General features: G+C 36.1%; 1 protein-coding gene across 5 annotated transcripts in view; it reads right to left on the bottom strand.

Moving 5' to 3' along the window:
• LOC127433308 (neurotrimin-like) overlaps window positions 1-19,064 on the bottom strand; it is a 469,555-nt gene that overhangs the window by 49,820 nt on the left and 400,671 nt on the right. For all 5 annotated transcript variants that reach the window (XM_051685086.1, XM_051685085.1, XM_051685087.1 and 2 more), the window contains one exon: window positions 3,185-3,310. In XM_051685086.1, the coding sequence (XP_051541046.1) occupies window positions 3,185-3,310 (126 nt within the window). The remainder of the gene's footprint in view (window positions 1-3,184; window positions 3,311-19,064) is intronic.

Raw genomic sequence — 19,064 nt, 5'->3', positions numbered from 1 at the left:
GACAATGTGGAAATGCTGTAGTAAATCTAAATGACTGTAGTGTCGTCAATGCACAGGGGAGCAGGTGTGCCTTCGGTCAACAGGCTCTCTGTCTGTCTAATTTAAAATTTGAAAAGGCAAACAAAACCCAAACAAAACAACAAGTGGTGTTATCAAGATATTAAGAGCTTATTGCAGGGGGTCTGAGTCTTAATTAAGTTTCACACATCGTTTGGATAGCTTCAGGCTCCATCAAGATTCCTGGTTGCCAGCTCTTTGAAGATCATGGCAAGTTTTAACAAAAGCAAATCAGATCTGACAGCCAACAAACTCTTAAATTGATCAACCGACACACAAACAATGTAATGCTACTCATGTCACCATGCCAACATTTACCACCATCTCGAAGATTAATCTGAGCCACTTGTTTTTTTAAGACAAAGCATTGTTAAAGGAATAATTCTGCCAAAAATTAAAATCTGGAATTATTTACACAGCCTCATGTTGTTCTAAACCCATTGGGATCTGTTTTTTGTTTTGTTTTTTGTTTTTCTGTGGAACACAAATGCAGACATTTTTGAAGAATCACTATGCAGCTCATGCCATTTAATGATAATTAATTGTGACCATGGGATGTCAAGCACCAAAAAGGACAAAAACATATTAAAAGAAAGTCTTCCGAAGTCATACAATAACTCGGAGCCACACTAAATTTTGGAACCAACCAAAAGTCATTATTCACTGATAATCTTGCCAACAATTGCAATCAGAATTTAAAAAAATGGTGGAAAGTTCAGTTACTAACAGTGTTGGTAAATTACACAAAAAAGAAATCCATTACAGTTTATTACTTCCTTCTTAAAAATTTTAATCAGATTACTTTGCTGTTTATTTCCTTGAAAAAATAATCACATTACTAATTACATTTAAGTTACTTTCTAAAACACTTTTTCAATTTTAATTACTTTGTAACTACAAAATAATCAGATTGCAAATTACGAATTACCTTGTAATCAGATTATCAGAACTGATTACTATATAAGACGCAAGAACCAATGCAATTTTGACATCATTGCCATTTTTTGGACATGGACACGAAATAGACGCCAGTGTCGTCAGAGGTAAATATGCATACAAGGTCGTATGCCTTCAGAAAACTCTAAGTTTAGCAAACAAGTCATATGGATAACATTTTATATACTTACATGGTGCTTATTAAGGATGGGAATTATTGAGTCATTTTGTAGCCGAGTACTCTAACCCACAAAAAACTAGTAATCAATTACTTGTAAATTAAAATTGAGTTAAAAAAAATAAAAAATAAAAAATAAAAATAGGTACGATACATGCATTAAAATGTATATTTTGTTTTATTCACAAACACTACCAAGAACAGTTTCTAAATAAGATAACTTCATAGAGATCGTTTCTTTTAGAAGAAAATTTTCATTACAATTCTCAATGCATTAATGACTCAGTTGTAACTGCAAGATTTGGTGAGACATTTAGAGGGAAAGTACAGTGTAACTGAACATTGCTTATGGCAGGAAAATACGCAAAAGAAAATCAATTTGCGATTTTTTAATAGTATTTTTAATAGTCGATTAGTGCTGAACGAGTACTCGATTAGTCAATTACTTGTGCACATCCCTAGTGCTTAAGCACTCTTTTTGAAGCTTGAAATCTCTAGTTCTCATTCAGTATAATGGCATGGAAAAGAGCGACCAGGACACTATTCAAAATAACTCCTTTTGTGTTCAACAAAAGAAAGAAATTCTTATGGTTTTAGCCAACATGAGGGTGAGTAAATAATGACAGAACTTTCATTTTTGTGTAAGCTATCCCTTTAAGATCAAACTCTGTTGACAATGGCACCAAATAATCATAGTGCCCATCTGCCAAATGATGTGGGGTATAAAGAGGTCGATTCTGTAATCCAACAAGACACTGACTTGACTGAATTAGCACTGACAGCTGATATTTTACTCCTAAAAGCTGACCAGACACCTGTACTGTATTATATTGGATTCCTAAATCAAACTCTTTCACTTACCTTCTAAAAAGACCTGAGCAGTCACTTCTGTGTCACATTAACATTTCAATGACCTGATACTTATAACAACACAAAAGGAGTAAAAGGGATGGGGGGGGGGGGCATGAGCAGGTACAGCGGTCCAATTGCACCCCATGAATCATAGTGCATTAAAATGCAGTTTTTCCCTGATTAAGTGAAATGGTGCAGAGGTGAACAGAGCCGCATACAGGCCCAAATGGAGATGATTTGTTCATGTGGCATGAAGATAAGCAAACCAGACCACTCAGCTTGTGTTGTGCATACACAAACACACGCATACACATAAATATCCTCTTGCAGCAAATTCAGAGATGTCTGTATACATCCAACACAGCTAAAAATACACACACGCGCACGCACACCTCCTAGAGAGGGAAGTTGTGAGGAAATCGTGTTTTTGCTTGATATGTGAGTGGGTTGCAGTATTTAGCAAAATCATCAAGGAAAAATGCATTCTTGTAACATTCTTGTAATATTAAGAAATTGCCAAAGTATGTGGATACCTGAATACCACATCCACATGTGTTTGTTTAGCATTTCATTTTAAAACCGCGAGTGTTAATAGAGAATACATCCTCCCTTTACAGCTATAACAGCTTCTTCTCTTCTGCGAAGTCTTTCCATGACAGTATGTACTGGAACATGGCTGTGGGGATTTGCTCCTATTCAGACACAAGAACATCAGTAAGGTCATGCAATGATGTTGAGCGATTAGGACTGGTTGCAGTATGCGTTTCAGCTGGGTTCAGGTCTAGGCTTTGTACAGGCCAGTCAAGTTCTTCCATGCCAGACTCAGTAATTTATTTCTTTATGGACTTCGCTTTGTGCACAGAGGCATGGTCATGCTGGAACAGAAAAAGGCCCTCCACTAACTGTTGCCACAAAGTTGGAAGCACACAATTCTCTACTAGAGAATGTCACTGTATTCTGTAACATTAAGATTTGTCTTTACTAGAATTACTGGTATATCCAAACCTGTTCATTAGAAGGGAGTGTCCACATACTTTTGGACATGTAGTGTAAAACAACAAAATTACTGGACAAATATAGAGCCATGTGGTTTAATTTTGAATAAATAAATACAAATGTTTTAATTTTTTTTTTTAGGGATAACGTGTATGTAATTCTTACCTGAAGGTGATATCATTCTCCAAACGATGGCAGGTTCTGGTCTGCCACTGGCCAGACACATCAATGTGACATTGGAGCCTTCGTTCAACACCAGATCCTTTGACAAGTTCACAATCTTTGGAGGAACTGTAACAGAAACAGCATAGTCTTGTAAAAGGGCAAGAAAATAACTTTCAAACAGTTTCAGTTGTGAATGTCCTCTGTTGATAATATACTTTTGTCATGAATAAAGACTACCATAGTTAAGAAATCAATGGTCATTGCCATAGAGCTTTTTATTTAATCATACTGTACATTCAGCGGTAAAGACAATATTGACAGCACTGGAAAGTCATGAAGATGGCAAGAAATATTCAACTTTCTCAAGATTCTCAAGATTCTCAAAAACACTCAAAACTAATGCTTCAATGATTTGGAAACTACTCCTAGTAGTACTTCTATTATATTTCTGTGTTCTTTCTCTAAAAATTATAAGTTATAGTTCCCTTAACTTAAATTTCCATTTTAATGAGTTATTTTCCCTGGTATCAAACCTACAACTTTAGTGTTACCATTCCAGATACTTTACCAGTAGACTACCACCAAAATCACAAGACAAAAGTGCACAAATTCAAAGGAAAAAGTGTAATTTCTGTGCCACAAGCATCACCAAATCCCCCATCTCCCTTTCCCTCTAAAAACAACATATGGCAAACAAACATACAACAGTTAAATCAATATTGCACTCAAGCTTGATCTGTATAAAAAAAGATGGGTAGAGTGTCCTGTCCTGTTTAACAGCAAGGCTGGAAAGCAGTGTAGGCCAGTCAGGGCCATTCCAAATATTAAAGGGGTCATAACATGAGGAATCAAATTTTCCTTGATCTTTTGACATATAAGAGATCATGGTACTATAAAAAACATACTGTAAATTTCAGAACTGAAAACTTCCTCCTTAATATTATATATATATATATATATATATTAAATAAAAGCATTTATTTAAATCAAGCTGCAAAAACGGCTTGTTTGGAATTTGTGGAACTTGTGATGTCACAAGGATCAAATACATCTGCATATGACTGCCTCTTCAGCAAGACATCAATGTCTATTTTTTGCCATTGCAGCCTTGGCCCTGCTCACTGTTGCTCAGTCACACAGATGAAGAGGAGAGAGATGGGCCTCTCATGGGAAATTTGTCCAAAGTGGACTTACACAGGACACCTTCATGTGCCTGTCTGGATTTAAATGTGTTTCTACATAAACATGCATGACTTTGATCATTATCATACATCTCGCGCTGCTTTCAAAAGATGCGGTGTCATCAAATTATAACTCTAAAAAGGATTCCCCATTGTATTTCATTCAGCTGTGCTGTCTTGCTGTTGCACTGTTTTGAAGGCATCCTGGACCATTTTTGCATCTATCTGTGCTATTTTTAATTGTTGGTCTTTTGTAAACATGCACTACATGGACGTCTTTGTTCATTTTGATGCATTTCCAGTGATGGGAGGCACGTTTTAAGAGCAGTACAAGCGCAACTTTTAAAAACTCACTCTGCTGCTGCCACTGACTGGGAGAAACACATGCTGTTCTGTGTGTAAACAAACTGGGGAAATGTGAGATATGAAGACCAGTGTCTCTGCTTTGGCCTGTTGAAGCCGGTTGAAGCACCCAACATCACCTGTGGATTGTATAACGTTTGCATTGTATTCAGAAGATTTCAGTGTGGACTGCTTGTGAAACAGTCACAATATGATTCAAGCTTTGCAAAGGAACTGTTATTGAAAGATGGGGAAATTAAAATCGGACTACTGGATGAAAATCCGTAAGAAACCTATTTTATTCACAAATGTTTTTTAAATGTCATGACTGTTTGATAGTTTATGCTGTGCTTGAGTTTGATACATTCAGATTTTGTTCAGGAGTTTGTTCATTTTCTTTGGATTGCATTTCAATTATTGCTGTATTAGAAGGGCTGCATGTTGTTAGCCAATCACAACAGTGGGCGTTTACATTGAAGTCTTAAAGGGCCAGACAGCTTAAAAAGCATTTCAGACAGAGGGCCAGAAACAGAGTGGAAAATTATTATATATGACAAAATTTTGACTGTTTGGTGCAAAAAAACTTTACTAACATTATAAGTGGACCTCAGGGAAGATAATACAATTATATAAAAGAGTATGTCATGACCCCTTTAAGACAAAGTAACTGGGGGGAAACGCAGACTGTTTTGGCCTTCTTGCTTTTTAAAAAATGTTCAAACAATAATACAGAATAGCCTTCTAACATTGGTACTATTTCTATTTGGTGCTGAAAAAGGAAACCAGACACATTTCACAAGGTTGATTTATTGATTGCTTTTGCACTTTGAACACAATTTAAAGAGAGTGCCGAGCAAGCCATAATACAGGCCTTTATGAGGGCCGTGCAGATCTCCAAAACTCTCCTGCTCAGCAAAACTAAAGATGCTACAAATACCTTATTTAGTTACCCTGTGGGGAATAGCTGTATAGGGTGTCGACATCTTCCCTTCAGGAGTGAAAATAATGGCTCACTTTGAAAAGAGTGTTAAACATTTACTTAAAACACTCAGAGAGAACATACATTAAGCTTGTAGATGGAGTCACAAAATGTTTTTTGCTGCCGTTTAATTACATTTCAATCCTTAACCGGACATATAATGGACTTTAATGGATTTATAATGTCATTTTGTAATTATAAACTTTTGAAATGCATAATGTATTCTCTTTTCTTTTAAGAAATAATGTGTTTTCTTCACACTAATTGTCCAAAAAAAAAAAAAACTTCAGCCAAAGAATGGGAGATTGGTGAGTGTTGCAACACATTTTCAGTGTACTTCAGTAATTCAGTGTATTTTTGTACTATATGCCTAAAATGTTTATATTATATTCACATACAGTATCTGCCTGCTACATTCTAAAGTAGTTTAGAAATCTAAGACTTATCCCTAAACTGTGTAAATTACTATATATATATATATATATATATATATATATATATATATATATATATATATATATATCTCAATATATATATATATATATATATATATATCATTGATTTAAATACTTAAACAGTCATATCTTCAGTTATTGTTAACCTTGACTTTGGAGAAAACATAACATGGATATTCAAATGAAGTGCAAGTTTTGGGGAATTTGAGAGGAATTGAGTTTGGCAAGGAGATGCTCAGAGGTATTTACACTAACTATTTTGTGTACTGAACCATGGTCTTATCTCGCAAAAATTGTCCTACAACATAAAGTTCACTTAAGTTAAAGGTCAGTTCGCTACAATGTCTCCAAACCCTGGAGAATATCCTGCACCTTTGCCTTAATGATGGCCCACAAAATATGTTTGACTTGACTGCCCTAGGGGTGGAATAAATTCCTTTAGAGGCCATTAATAAATTCCCTCCACTGTAAATGAAGATCCACAAGAAGTTGAAGCAGACATGCTTCTGTTGAAAATTAATTCAATGAATGCCTTCAGGCAGATTTCACTCAATATCTCTGTGTTCTTTCAGAGGAACCTAAAAACAACTTTGGGGAAGTTACTTTAAAACAAGCTTCCACATAAGAAAGAAAGCCATATGGATTTGGAATGACTTGTGTTTTTATTTTTATTTTTATTTTTTTTTACTTTGGGTGAACTATCTGTAGCCCACAAGTCAATAGAGTAATGGCTACGGAACACTGTAACTACTTGATTTAGGACCAGATCACAGAAGACTAGAATCGGCTCTCTGAAGAAAGTGGCAGCAACAATAAAAAGGGGAAAGAATCACTCGGACAACAAGGTAACGTTGAAAAAGACATGGAAGTGTGTATTGGTCTTTTCTTTGCTTCCATATTTCTGTTTTCCAAGGTTTTATGAATGTTTAGTTCTCAACTTCTAATAAGACCTTAATTAGGTTGCTTTGCTCGAGCATAAATCAGACATTAACATTCAATATGATATTATAGTTCTACTGAGTCTCAATTTGAACCTGTAGTATAACTTTCAAGTTTAAGGTTTCAATTTAATTGTTAGAATATGTATCAACTATTGTTTGAGTTAAATCACTTTTACCAAGTGTTTAAATTCTTATTTCCCTTTATAACCCTTTTTCTTCTCTTGAAACACAACCAGAAATAAAGAAATGAAATTACATCCACCTAAATAAAATTATCTGACAAAGTAACAGCAAGAACAAATTTCACAGTTCACAGAGTGGTTACAAAAATAAATCTGGTTCCGCCAGCAACTTTAGTTTCTTAGTTCAGTTCAGTCTCGGTTTCACCTATTTAAAATCAGTATTTTGATCAGTTCAACAGAACTAATGAGAAACCGTCACTGCAGAGATGAACAGTGGTTACAGTTCATGGAAGACAAAAAAATAGAAGAGAAAAAAAAATAATAAAAGTGGTATCTTGGTCCAGTTGTTACGGCAGAATAGATCCATTAGTGAGAACACAATAAACAATCAGGAAAATTGTTTGTCCTACCGATATGTGATTAACACACTTAAAGCTTCTCTCAATTTCACCAGGAAAAAATCCAATTGGTTGGCCCACCAGTCCAAGCACCGCACCAGTATTTGGATACCAGCAAGGCAAGGACATTTCTTTATCCAGATACTCGATGGGACTTGATGGGAAGGGAGATGAAAGGAGAGGAGAAGAGAGAAAAGGGAAAAGAGAGAGAGAAAAAAAACCCGGCCTTGCAAACACAAAGCCAAAATCATCATTAATTACTCTTCTTTATCAAATATCAACTCACAACTGTATAACATTCAACTTACAACTCATTAAACATTTCAGTAAGACATGTATACCAATATAACATATACCTTATAACTCATTTACACTTGAATAAAACATGTATGACATACAAAATCACGTTTCCACTGGGTATATTTTCAGTATATCTCATTTTCATTCAAATAAATGACTTTCAACCTCAACATGTTTGTCTGATTAATTTAGCATTTTCTAATTTACTGAGCAACACGTGTGACCTAGCCCACCTGCGGCTAATACACTCAATTGCACATACAGCGCTAGCAAGGCTAGCTTCACGTGGTGGCATAAACTTCAGCTAATATACACATTTAGTTTAATAATACCATTACTAAACACACTTTTCTGAGTTTATCATTGTATTGAAACATAATTTTCTCTTATATGGTACTGAATCATCATAGTTTATCAACTAAACAGCAATTATGCTATATATATATATATATATTGACAACATGTTTATATAACTCTTAATGGTAAAGTGCTTCTCACCAAGGAGGATATCTTTTATATCACAATGAAGAAAATCGCTTTCACAAAGCGAACATTTAGTTAGAGGCTCTGTTTCTCTGTACAATGTTCTCCGTCAAAGTTTCTCTACTCAATTTTCTCCGGTTCAAGGTCTCTACATTGAAAGGTTTCTACATTCAATAGCGTCTACATTCAAAGATTTCTACATTCAATTTCTCAGTTTAAACTCTTTTTGCATCAGAGCACAAAAAAGGCAACCACTCTCGTTAAACTTCTGGCAGCTTCTCCCTCACTCTATCTAACGGCCTTGTGGATTCGGGACTAACCTCCGGTTTCATTCAGTGAGCATTCTCGTTCACTATCTTTTTCACATAAATCCTTTATTTTAGCCAAAATGACAACATAAATTGTATTTTTTTATTATCTCTTTTTAAATGCATCACATCTATAGTAATATTAGTGTGGCTACATCAATATATATATATATATATATATATATATATATATATATATATATATATATATATATATATATATAAATATAATGCTAAGCTTATCACATTTCTTTTCACAGGATACTGTTTTAACCCTTAGTGACCTGGGTTACATATCCTTTTAAGCAATTGCCGTCGCAACTTTTAATTACTTACTCCCCAACACGGATGAGCACGCTGCTTAAAGCAATTTGCATTATCATCAGTAGCTCAAAAGTGATGTTCACAATTAATGTAATAATAGGTGGCAATGATGGTATGATCAGAAAATACCAGTGTTGTTTGACACATTATGTTCTGCCATTGAAAACAGATGTTATTTTGACACGTGTACTCTGTCAAGAGGTTTGGTTTTGCATTTCAAAGCTGAGACAACTCAACAAAGGTTGCAATCACTGTCTGTGCTGGTGCTAACAAAGGCAGGCAGTACTGCAGTTTTATCCTGTTTTAGTCACTAAAGACATGTTCCTCCTGAGACACACGCCTATAAATAAATTATTTTATGTCAGCTTAAGACCACGTCCACCTCATAAGTGACAAAGTGTTGAGCCAGAGAGCATATCAGCCTCATTATTTTGTGATTGTTTTGTCTATTTTTGTCTTAAAATATATTAGCGAGGATATTACACAGTAGCATCAAGTTCAGCAAATGATCTCCTGTTTGCCACAAAATCACATATAGGGCAAAAGATTTAATTTGTTTAATGGCAACACAATTCAAGAGTTTGAAAGAAATAAGCCCTTTGAAGATGCAATCAAATCTAAAATTGAGTTTTGTGGCTTGTAGTCCATGTTTGTAATTTTTGAGGTCACCTATACTCTAGTGTACTCCCGAAAGCTGACAAAATGCATGAACTGTTAGCAGATATATAACTGCACATTTCAAATTTCAGTCTTTCTCTTTCAAGAAAATGGACAAAAATACAAAAATACTCTCTAGAAAGAGATGATTTATAATACCACCTACCTCAGACTAGCAATAGCTAGTAGCAAAACATGGTTCATTTTGTCTTCTGTTGCACTAACATTCGTATCATCAAATGGTTGTTAAAGAAGATGCTTAAATTTATTCATTGCTATTGTCCATGGTACAAGCGCGGTTTTGTTGGTCTTTGATGAAAACTAAAGGCTATTAGCTATGTGCAAAAAATAAAATAAAATAAAATAAATAAATAACAATCTCTTCAATTTGTCCTGCCCCAACTTCTTTTTTCAACAGAATGCTGTACAATTGTGGTGAGAAGAATAGCATGCGGGTTGGAGCTTTGTTTTGGTGGCACGAGGGGGACCTACACAATATTAGGCAGGTGGTTTTAATGTTGTGGCTGATCAGTGTATTGAAACCAAGCTGCAAAAACGCCTCGTTCCTACTTCCATGACTTCCCTACGTCATTTGGGGGCTCATTAATTCATGACCACCTCTTCAGCTCAAAAACATTAATGCCTACTTAAAATCATCACACTCTTGGCCCCGCCCACTGGCGCTCCAGTTCGTAACCTGAGAGAGAAGGACAAACAAGGCCTACTGTGGCCTCACTATTCCTGAACACCAAAGGGGAGCCATCTGGAATATTTTAAAGACATCTTTGACCATTTGATACCTATCTAGAGATGCGTTTCTGGTGATGTGCATTTCAGTGCAGGATGATACTGGAAACTGGATGTGGATGTGTCTTCAGCATATTTCAGGGTGGATTGCATGTTTTTTCGGATCATATCAATGTGGATTGCTCTGTATATTCATACAGAGGGTCAAAGACAGGGTGAAAAATGATCATATATTACTAAATTATTGTTTTAATGCAAAAAAAAAAAAAAAATAAAAAAAAACTTTACTAAAATTATCAATGGACATCAGGGAAGATACAAAAAAAATGTATATGTATATGTATATATATATATATATATATATATATATATATATATATATATATATATATTATTTTTATTATTTTTTTAAGAACATTTCAAGACCTTTTAATTTGCTTTTGAAGAATTTAGCATTGTTGAATCCTTGTGTGTAAAATTTACTGTGAAATTAATTACTTACATAATGTGAGATGAAAACAAAATACAAAAAATGCTTCAGAGTTTCCTCCAGCCAGCAAGAGTAACACGTTTAAGTATCTGCAGCCTACAATGCTGAATGCTTTTTGCTCATTGTTCTAAATATGTCAAGTATAAATTCATCTTTAAAAAAAAAAAAAAAAAAAAAAAAAAAAAAAACATAAAAAGCTCTGCTCACTATTTTAAAGCCATGCACCACGCAGTTCTTCAACGACTGTTTCCGAGCAAAAACAGCAGAGCAGACACATAGCAATGTTTATCGACAAACCGTAACAGTCACCCAAGGAAACTATATGAAAGTTAATAAGAGGACTGTTTACAACTGCACCAGGGTGGAATGATTCTATAACTGTGTTTATGACTTGTGTCTTGGAATGATACTGCATATCTTTGTGAGCCATCTTTCTAAAACAGATGGCCGAAATGCAACTCAAAGCCATTTTCAAAGCCAATAAAGGGCTTACAATGACTGGCTCTCCCTTTATATTGCACAGGCTGTCACACAATCAGTAAAGGAAGTTTGGGGATGTGTGTGTGTGTGTATGTGTGTGTCTGTCTCACCCAGATTGGATTCTCCAGCCTCTGTATGAGGTAAAGCATGTTAAATTGCATTTTAATAGAGTCGTACCATCCTCTTACTTTTGATGCCGGATTTCCGAGCTTCAAAGGGATCTTCAGTTGACAGGAGGAGCAATTGAATAGAAATAACTAGCCATATCGCAGCCTATTCCCAAGATTTAACCTCAGCTTTTCCTAGCTTTGGAAGTGGGAATCCTCAGTAAGGCATGATATGGGTGATCAAATATATACATTTGCTAGCAAGGCATACCATATAACAACATAACATGACATTACATAAGCATAACCAGGCCATGACTTGGATATAACCATTTTAAATTTCAATAAAAAGACAAAAATATGGCATACCAATGCTATTTGTTTCATGCTTGTACACACTGCCATGTCACAATGTCAGTTATGACATCATGGCGTCAAAGATGCCATCATGACATCAAACAGTATTGATATCTGCCAGGTTTTAATTTTTTAAGTTTGATGGATATTTAAGATTTAAGGTGGAGGGCAAGCTTTTCAGCCTAAATTTCCTCCACAAAGCTATTTTTCTGGTTCTTTTATAGTGTTTTTTATATATATATATATATACTTTTTGGAGCTTGACAGTTCACAATTTATGTTTGTTGGAAATTGTTGATAATTTATTAGTGTTAGAATATCAGCATTAGGGATGGGACGATATGGTTGTCTCACGGTTCGGTTCGATATACAATATGAGGTTCATGAATCGATAAAATCTCGATTCTATATAATAAAACTTAAATGACAAAATTCTAAAAATATATTTGAGCAAAATGCTCATTATAATTTCTCATCAAAGTAAAGTTGTTTAATACACCATATAAATGCTCAAAGTTTAAACAATATGTGTTGCTAATATACCTTTCCTTATAAGAAAAGATCACAAACAAATAAGCTTTCAAAAATAGTGGGCTAAATTCAGGCTGGTCAGGTGCAGTATAAGCAATAGAACTGAACAAAACCTGTCCAGAAAAAAGTATGTGAAAGTGTATATTTATATTTTAATAATTTGTTTGTCATTATTATTATAATCAAAATTGAACTTTGTAAAAATACACAAATTCTACATTATATTAATTAATATCATATCATGAAATTGTATGTATAATAATGATATGAGCTATCATTAATGTGTACAATTTACAAGTAATAACATTGAGTTTACATTCATTTGTGTAAGAAACGCTAAAAAGGTTACAGTCACTATAAGGGTTCAACGATGTCTCGCAGTGTTCCGGTTCAGCCAACATCAACGAGCATCTCTCTGTTTCTTTAGTGCATCCAGGCTGTGCGAGATTAAAATGAATATTTCTTTTTACTTTTTTATCTGATTGTAAAGAACATAAAAGGATATTAAGACACAGTGTAGAATAAAGCACAGTGGGGTTAAAATCAAGCGATAGAGAGATTATAATGTTTGACGGGTAATTTCATTTCAGATCACATGGACAGAAAACAATGTTGCAAATGTCGAAATATCAAGTATGGTTCGTCTTGAGTTGGGGTACTCGAGTTCGGACTTGGACTCGAGTCCGAGTCTCGTGTCCAATTTTAACGGACTTGGACTTGTCACAGACTCGGATGCATTTTTACTCGGACTCGAGCCTTTGGGACTCTGGATTTTTTTCTGAGTCCAGCCAAGTCCATGGCATTTGATTTGTGATGCAATGAACAAAATAAATAAAAATAACGAAACAGAAATAAATGGACACTCACGCAGTTGTAGCACCAGTGTTGAGCAAACACACCTGCAGAGCGGCACACTCAGTCAACCAATGCGCTTGAATGTTACTACGGAGACTACTGTATAACATCGATTACTGAGGTGGCTGGCACGACGAACAGATAAAGACAGGTATGTAGCCAATGTACTAGAAACTACAAGGCAGTTTTGCACATCATGGGACCTGACAACTGGTAAAATCGCACACGCCGTTTATGCAGCCAAGACGGTGCTCGCATCGCAGTTTCGTAGTGGTTAAGAACTTCATTAAGTCAAGTCACCGACATCATGTCTCTCACAGTTTACTACAAATTCAGAAAAATATTATTAATATTGGGCTATTAAGTCTTTTTAGGTGTAATGTATCTACACATGTAGGCATCTGTAGTCTCTTGTGGTCCAGATACATTCATTGTAGTTTTCAGCAAATCAGCAGAAATGTGTCTGGTTACCATGGCAATGATGTCATGCTTAGCACTCTATGTCATCCTGTCAGTCAGCACAAATGCCCAAATTGATGCAAAAATGTGTTTTCAATGAGCTGAAAGAAGCCGATCCATGTCTTCGCACAACATGTGAGAATGTAAGCGGGGTGTTTTCTGAATGTCCATTTTCCCCACGAGCATGGAGATAAATCAGACAAGTGTCACATTCAGACAGCTAAACTGCACTTTTTACATAGTACAAGCACTTAAAGGAATATTCCGGGTTCAGTACAAGTTAAACTCAACCGACAGCATTTGTGGCATAATACTGATAACCACAAAAATTTATTTAGACTCGTCCCTCCTTTTCTTTAAAAAATAAAAATAAAATCTGTGTTCCAGTGAGGCACTTACAATGGAAGTCAATAGGGTAAATTTGTAAATGTTAAAATACTCACTGTTTCAAAAGTATAGCCACAAGACATGATTTTAGTGTTAAAAAATCACTTATTAACCGCATCTGTGTAAAGTTATAGACAATTTTACAAATTCTTTGCCATGACGATATAATGTCAACAAACCCTAAATCACTGTAAAAATGACTATTTAAACTTTACAGCTCAAATAATAAATGCATTTCAACAAAAGTGCTTTTATAAAATTATAAACTTCACATTTCTGCCTTTAAACCCTCCGAAAATTTACCCCATTGACTTCCATTTTAAGTGTCTCACTGCAACACATATATTTGCTTTTTTTTTTTCACAAACTATATATTGCATTAGTTTGCATGCCCCTTTTGTTTTAGGCCTATACGTTTTCACACCGCTTTCAGAATGTATGCAAATATAATAGATAAAAGATTAGACATTTTATGTGGTACTTCCCTTCAAAAGCTACATTACACAAAATGTACTGTAATTTAAACAAATCACCCTGTTCAAAAGTTTGCATCCCCTTGGTTCTTGGTTCTTGTGTTGCCTTCATGAGCATCAATGAATGTTTGCATCTTTTGTAATAGTTGTGTATGTGTCCATCAATTGTCCTAAGTGTCAAAAGCTGGATGTCTATATTATTTAGCCACTGTTGGGAAGAACTCAAATGTGCAGAAGATGCTGGGAAACCAAAGAATGTACAATATTTTTCTTAAGAAAAGTGGGCAGCTTTACAGCTCAGGACAAAGCAGGGACTCGAACAATTATTACACAAACAGTCATTAATCATAGAGAAAGCAACACACCGCACAGGAGATCAACGTTCGGTGAAGAGTTTCACTTAATAATACATCAGATTTCGGTTTGTTTCTCACCAAACCATATCATATTCCTTCAGAACAAGACATGAGTCGCATACAATAGTTTATTAGACTTCTGAATTATCCTTTTGTGTTCTTTTGAAGCTTGAAGAGGTGGTCACCATAAACTGCCATTGTATGACATCAATGAGCACAATATTTTTTTTTATTTTTTTTTTTTCACAATTTCTTCCTTTGTGTTAAGAAAAAGAAAGCAAATCATATGGATATATAACAACACAGGGGTGAGTAAACAATGACTGAATTATTATTTTTGGATGAACTACCCCTTTTAGAACCAAGGGAATGTAAACTTTTGAACCGGATCATTTGTTTAAATTCAGTTACTATTTTTGTCTTGTGGAATATATGAGAGTATCTGTTGTCAAATAGCTTCTTCAAGGTAGTACTAAATAAATTTTTATGATACCTCTTATTTTTTTTAAACGATAACCCACAGATGCATCAGGGTTTTAGGTGCACAAGCAGTGCATAGAACTGCCCAAAGTGTTCCACGAATTAACAATTATGTCCATGTTAAAAGGTCCTAATATTAGCAGTGGGCTTTACCAGTGTTTTTGGATGTAGCATTCGCAGTCAAGTCATGAGATGTAACTTCTCAGCGAGTGCTAATTACTACTGTGTTGACTCACAAAACCAGTCGGCAGATGGAGACAAAAAAGGAATATCAGTATATATTATTTCTTTAGATAGGGATATTTTAGATAAATCTAAACTAAATTGAAAGGACAAATTGAAAATGAAAAAGAAATAAAAAACAAAATAAAAACTTTAAACAATAATAACTCTGGTTTTAATGACTAACGCAGCTTTCACTTTCTTTAGTCTATGTATGAGTAGAGGGGAAAAAGCAACAAATAACTGAAATGTCAACAGAACTCAATAAGAAGTTTTGTCTTCATACACCTAAAGCATATGCTTTCATTCTAAAACCACTTTGAAGTTTGTTCAGCAGGAAACTAATCATAAAATATAGAGGTGTTTTTGTTACACTTATAATGACAATTGTTTTTTCTTAGTTGTGAAAGTTAAAATAAGCTTAAAATATTGATGTTGAGTTTACGGTTACAATTTGAATTCAGATTCATGAACAGATTCATTCGGACTCGACTCGGACTTGGCCTGTTATGGATTCGGTCTTGAGTTCGACTCGGCCCCTTGTGGACTCGGACTCGACTTGGACTCGATTGTTTAAAGACTCGGACTTGACTCAGACTCCACTAAGGTGGACTTGAACCCAACACTATGTTCATAATTTTTTTGGTTCGCGATATATCAAAATTTGATATATTGTCCCATCCATAATCACGTTTTTATGAAATTACGACTTGTAAAAAGTGTTCTTGTATTTGAAGAACTTGTCTTCAAGTAATTACAAGTTGTATACTCTGAATTCTATGAAAGCTCAACTTGAAAGTCGTGATGTCATGTAAAAAGAAACAATTTGGCAGCGGCCTCAACAGTTAAAGGTAGTTAACACATATTTTTGTTTGATTTGCCATTTTATTATGGCATCATTGTTCTTAAACATTTTTCAATAACATATAAAAGTTAATTATTGAGTTAATGTAGTGATGCATATTTACGGCCAAGAATAGAGTGGCTGACAACAAGGGAAAGACCATGTGACTGCTGGAAAGACTGGAGGAAACAGACCCCATCTGGGGCAGACATGGGATTAGCTACTCATGTCAGCATGACCCAGTACTTATCAGTGTTTTGGTGTCGTTCATTAAATGGTTACGAATACAACCAAAGAGAGAATACACCTAGAGTCTGTGAGTGCAGGGGCAGAAGAAGACTCACGGACTGATGACACTGATACAGACTCAACAGCGGTTTAAAACTACGGGGAAGACAAACACTCACCAAAATCTTGCAAACCACCTGTATCTGAGGAAAGGCTTCAAGTCTGTCCCTGTGGATGGAGAAAGGTAACAACTCTGAAGAGCATAAAAGTACATCAAGGAAAGAAAAGGTGCTTGAAAGTGATAGAACAGGGCTTCGCACTTTGCACTGATAAATACTTCTTGAGAAGTCAATCAAGTCAGTCGAATGAAGTTCAGTGACTGGAAGTACACCAAAGCTCGCAGAACATGAGCCCCCCTGAACAAGGGCTTTCAAGCACAGAGACTGTAGCAGAGGCATATGGGGAGCCCATCCACCCAAGAAAAGTAGCAAGGGAAAAGAAGATCAGTGGGAGCAAACCCCACGTGTATTTGGCATGGAGCCACACAGAAGGCAGTGTGGGAGACAATAAACTCAGATCATTCAAAGAGAATGGAGGAAACTTGACCATGTCAAAATAAAATCTGGAGGAGCACTTAAAAAAAACATACTCTAAGGAAGAAATACATCAAAAGGTATTTGTTCCCTCAGTTATTCCACCAATTGAACAGCCACAATACCAGATGGACGTGAGCCCCCCAAAGTGGAGGTGGAGAACTCAGTAAACGGGCAAGAGTATAATCAGCTCCAGGGCCTAATGGGGTTTCATATAGAGTACACAAGAGTGCTCCTGACATTCTACGTTTCCTCTGGAAACTAATGAGGGTGGCCTGGGAAAAGAAAATCATACCCAAAGCATGGCGCAGAGCAAGAGGAGTCCTGATTCTAAAAGAAAAGGAGTCAACGACAATCAGCCAGTTCCGCCCCATCAGTCTCCTCAATGTGGAAGAAAATATTATTTTTTTTCAGTGTGGTAGCACAAAGGCTGGCAAGCTATTTGGAGAAAACAAACCATTTACTACCCATCAGGGCCTTCATGGATGACATGACAATTTTGAACACAATGGCACCATGTACCAGACACCTACTAGGGAAACTTCAAGAGAACATCTCAGGGGCAAGGATGAAGATCAAGCCATCTAAATCAAGGAGCATCTATCAATGGCAAGCTGGTAGATCAAAGATTCTTTATTGATCAGGAACCAATACCAACAGTGTCAGAGAAACCAGTTAAAAGCCTAGGAAGATTGTATGACTCAAAGTTAAACGACATTGACCAGGTGCATGACCTTAGAGGTGCAAGAACCATAGACCAATCTATGCTGCCTGGTAAACTGAAAGCCTGGTGTCTGCAGTTTTGGCTACTTCCCCACCTTATGTGGCCACTAACTATGTATGAGATCCCCTTCACAGGAGATGAGAAGACATAGAGGATCGTCAGCTTCCATTTGAGAAAATGGCTTGGCGTTTCTCTATGCCTGAGCACCACAGGCCTATATGGAATAGGAATACTTGAGCTGCCCTCTCAAGTCTCACAGAAGAGTTTAAGTATGCCAAGGTAAGGTTAGAAATGAGCCTGTCAGAGCCCAGAGGTGCAGTAATCAGAGCTACCGCCGCAGTTTTGACTACAGGAAGAAAGTGAACTCCAAAGAGTCCTACATGGCAGGCATGTCTGCCCTTCACCATGGTGATATAGTGGGCCAAGTCCAACATGGGAGAGGAGGTTTGGGGCTCAGCAAAAAACAACATTGCTGGAGAAAGGCACCCCCTTCAGAATGGCAAAACTTGGTAGTAGCGGAAGTTTGCCAACAGGAGGAGGCAACAAGGTGTGCCAAGGCTGTGTCGCAGGCCAAGTAGAGGCAGTGGATGAATTGGGAGAGAGTGGAGAGGAGAAATCAGCTTGAAGGACCTATGGGAAATGGAATCAAGAAGGCTCAGCTTCCTTATTCGTTTGACCTATAGTGTCCATCCAACCCACAAAAAAATCTACCAATGTCTCGAGGAAGATCCATCATGTCCCCTGTGTTCAGAACCAGATACACTGAGACACATCCTTACTGGGTGCAGGATCAGCCTCTCCCAAGGAAGATACACCTGAAGACATAACCTGGCTGGTTTAAGTATTTCTGTAACCGTAACTGCTGATCTCCTGGGATTTTCACACACAACAGTCTCAAGAATTTACACAGAATGGTGCCAAAAACCAAAAACATTCAGTGAGGGGCAGTTCTGCGGATACAAACACCTTGTTGATGAGAGAGGTCAACAGAGAATGA

This window comes from Myxocyprinus asiaticus, chromosome 43 (assembly GCF_019703515.2).
Source record: "Myxocyprinus asiaticus isolate MX2 ecotype Aquarium Trade chromosome 43, UBuf_Myxa_2, whole genome shotgun sequence".
Taxonomy (NCBI): domain Eukaryota; kingdom Metazoa; phylum Chordata; class Actinopteri; order Cypriniformes; family Catostomidae; genus Myxocyprinus; species Myxocyprinus asiaticus.
This window is presented reverse-complemented; position numbering and strand designations above follow the sequence as displayed.